This window comes from Curcuma longa, unplaced genomic scaffold, assembly GCF_044706935.1.
Source record: "Curcuma longa cultivar G26 ecotype Majalengka, Jawa Barat unplaced genomic scaffold, ITB_CL_G26_1.1 contig_26865, whole genome shotgun sequence".
Taxonomy (NCBI): domain Eukaryota; kingdom Viridiplantae; phylum Streptophyta; class Magnoliopsida; order Zingiberales; family Zingiberaceae; genus Curcuma; species Curcuma longa.
In genome coordinates this window covers 1-3030 of record NW_027433245.1, presented here as the reverse complement: position 1 = coordinate 3030, position 3030 = coordinate 1, and the positions used below count along the sequence as shown (strand labels likewise).

The following is a 3030-nucleotide window of genomic DNA, read 5'->3' as shown; positions in this document are numbered from 1 at the left end:
AATAAATGCTACAATGAATTTCTGAGGTCATTAGCAATCTGTTGCAATTATTATTGGCAAACATATTGAGGTCATTAGCAATCTAAGCTGATCAGTTTAGGGTCACTAAATTAACATGATTGCTACAGAAGCAACAAAAGAGCAAATTGGTCAAGTGTAACACTAACCCAATAAATGAAATTTTACTGAACTGGTGATAAATTTCAGCTAGGAAGTTTCTGTACTGGCAGCAAGGACGTTAAAATTCTCAAACACACATCAGCAAGGAAGAATGCTACTGGCAGAAGTAGCAAGAAAACCTGGTTCTTCTGGGTATTCTCTGAAGCATGCTGAAGCAATAAAACCTGATAGTTCACTAAGGTAAAATAGTGTTGCTATATAGCTTAGCATTAAAGCACCAGCCATGCTATTATAAAACCAGAAGCTTAGCATTAAAGCATCAAATACTTTATCGTAACAGAAGCTTTGATATCTATTGGCCTAGATGTTGTGATTAAGCACTTATGTTATGATAGGTAAGGCTTCAGACCTTTATTGCATCTCGCACTTATGTTATGAGATTTTCCAGCAATGTGAACAGTGCTGGACCATGCATGCAATCAATAACAAAAAACTAACCAAGGGAGAGGTAAAGGGATACAAAGGAGTCTTGGAAGCTACACAATCGGAATTACCATAATTCTAGTGCACTTTTATCAATTTTGATACTATTACAAATGCACAAAGACCGTCTTTTGAGTTTCAAATATTAATTTAAAGGCACCAACATTGTTCTTTCTGCAAACTTTAAGTATCCCTGCCAAATCAATACCAAAATTTACCCAAAACCACATTCCAAGAAAAAATTCCACTATCTGGACTAAGCTACTGTTATAAAGCATGAGAAGTGAGCTAATTAGCAAAATCACTCAGGTTACTAACTCTCAACAAATTGGTCGAGGGAAGTGAGCTAATTCTAGGATCTTATAGCATGATGAACTCACACACGCCATGAACATGTTAGACTAGCATGGATAAGATTTCTCTCATAGACAGGTAAAAGTACTAACAGAGTTTAGGTAAACTATCTAAGCATGAAAATTATGGATATTGAGTAAAGATATATTTAATGAGTAAGTTCAAAGTAATTTGACTCAAACTCTTGTTTGTCATTATAATGATGATATATTTAAGGTAAACAATCAAATATATCAATGTGATTTTATTAAAACAAACAAATAACTTCACAAACTTATAGCTAATAATAGAGAAAATGATCACCAAAAAAATATGCAATAATAAAATGGACTGGTCAATCACAAACTTATAGCTAATAAAATATTTAAAATGGACTGGTCAGATATTGCACTACTAAGAGTCGGGGAGCCTACGAAGAAGACATCAAATGATAATGCAAAATAATTAATCAAAAGTCTTTTTTCCATTAGTGAAATCACACAAGAATACCCGAAAATGATCAAAATATAAGGGTAAAAAACCGTCTGATTCAGTGCAAATCGGTGTTATTCGATTGGAAATAATAGATATCTTACGAGAAGATACTGTTAAAGATTTAGATAATATGTCCGAGTTTTTTGAGTTAGTTCGAGTTTTTAGGTAACTGAATCTTTCCGAGTTTTTAGGTAACCGAGTCTGTTATTTTATTTGTTCATGTTGAGATGGTCTATTGTAAAAGCCTATTTATAGGCTTGTTTGGCTTGTCTTTTGTATAATAAGAAGTAGACTTTTCCCCTCATCTATTCTCTGTTCTCTATCCCCAAACTGCTGCAGCAGTTTGGTATCGGGGCGTATCAGTGGTATCAGAGCCATTGAGAGATCCTTCGACGGCGTCGGGCGGAGCAGCGCAAAATCACGATCAACACTTATTTTTCGGGCGAAGCAGAGAAGAAGAAGGAGGAGCAAATAAGATCATTGAATTTTGTGCAACCTGCAAGGTTTCCAGAAGCCCCTGTGACGATCAGTTTCCATCTGCAAGGAAACTTTGATCAATTTCCTTTTCCTTATCCCGAGGCGGCCTTGTACAAGGCCGGAAAAGAGTCTAACAACATATTTTGCAATCTCCTCATACTCATATTCCGCAAAAGCATAGCCTTTGTGCAGATCGTGCCCAACATCCAGTTTTTTTTCGGCAAGCAGACGCAAGGAATCGCAACGCCGGTGTCAGGTATCAGAATTATCCCCTTCAATGGAATCCGAAAGTAATTTTGTGCAACCTGCAATTCCACGCTTTGATGGTCACTACGACCATTGGAGCATGCTCATGGAAAATTTCTTAAGGTCCAAAGAATATTGGACGGTTGTAATTTCTGGAGTAGAAAAATCAAAAGAAGATGTTGCGCTAACAGAAGAGCAATTGAAAGATCTTAAAGCAAAGAATTATCTCTTCCAAGCTATAGATCGTTCAATCTTGGAAACCATTCTCTGCAAAGATACTGCAAAAGATATCTGGGATTCTATGAAAAAGAAGTACCAAGGCACAACAAGAGCTAAGAGGCAGCAGCTTCAAGCACTTCGTTCAGAGTTTGAAATGCTCCGAATGAAATCAGGAGAATCAGTTTCAGAATATTTTTCAAGAACGATGACAATCGTCAATAAAATGCGGATCCTTGGTGACAAGACAGAGGATGTTCTCATCATCGAAAAAATCCTTCGATCTATGACACCAAAATTTAATTTTGTTGTCTGCGCCATTGAAGAAGCAAATGATGTAAGTACACTTTCAATTGATGAATTACAAGGTTCATTATTGGTTCATGAGCAGAAAATCAATCAATATGAAAAAGAGGAGCAAGCATTGAAGGCCTTATCAGAAAATCACTCTACAAATTATAGAAGTGATAGAGGTCGAGGAAGAGGAGGAAGATACAACAACGATCAAGGAAACCAACAACAAAATCAACATCAAGAGAATTATTTTCAAAGAAGACGACATGGAGGTTATTATTCAACAACTGATAGAACAAAGTCAGCAGACAAGTCCAATGTTGAATGTTATCGATGTCATAGGTATGGCCATTATAGATCAGAATG

At 36.3% G+C, this 3030-nt stretch overlaps 1 protein-coding gene across 1 annotated transcript; it reads left to right on the top strand.

Annotated features, from left to right (window-relative positions):
* Positions 1–2185: 2185 nt before the first annotated feature.
* On the top strand, positions 2186–2707 carry LOC141818949 (uncharacterized; the record flags this gene model as incomplete). The annotated part of the gene is made up of 1 exon (XM_074706345.1): positions 2186–2707. A coding segment is annotated over exon 1 (522 nt), but the record flags the coding sequence as incomplete, so codon positions are not given.
* Between the last annotated feature and the right edge of the window lie 323 nt (positions 2708–3030).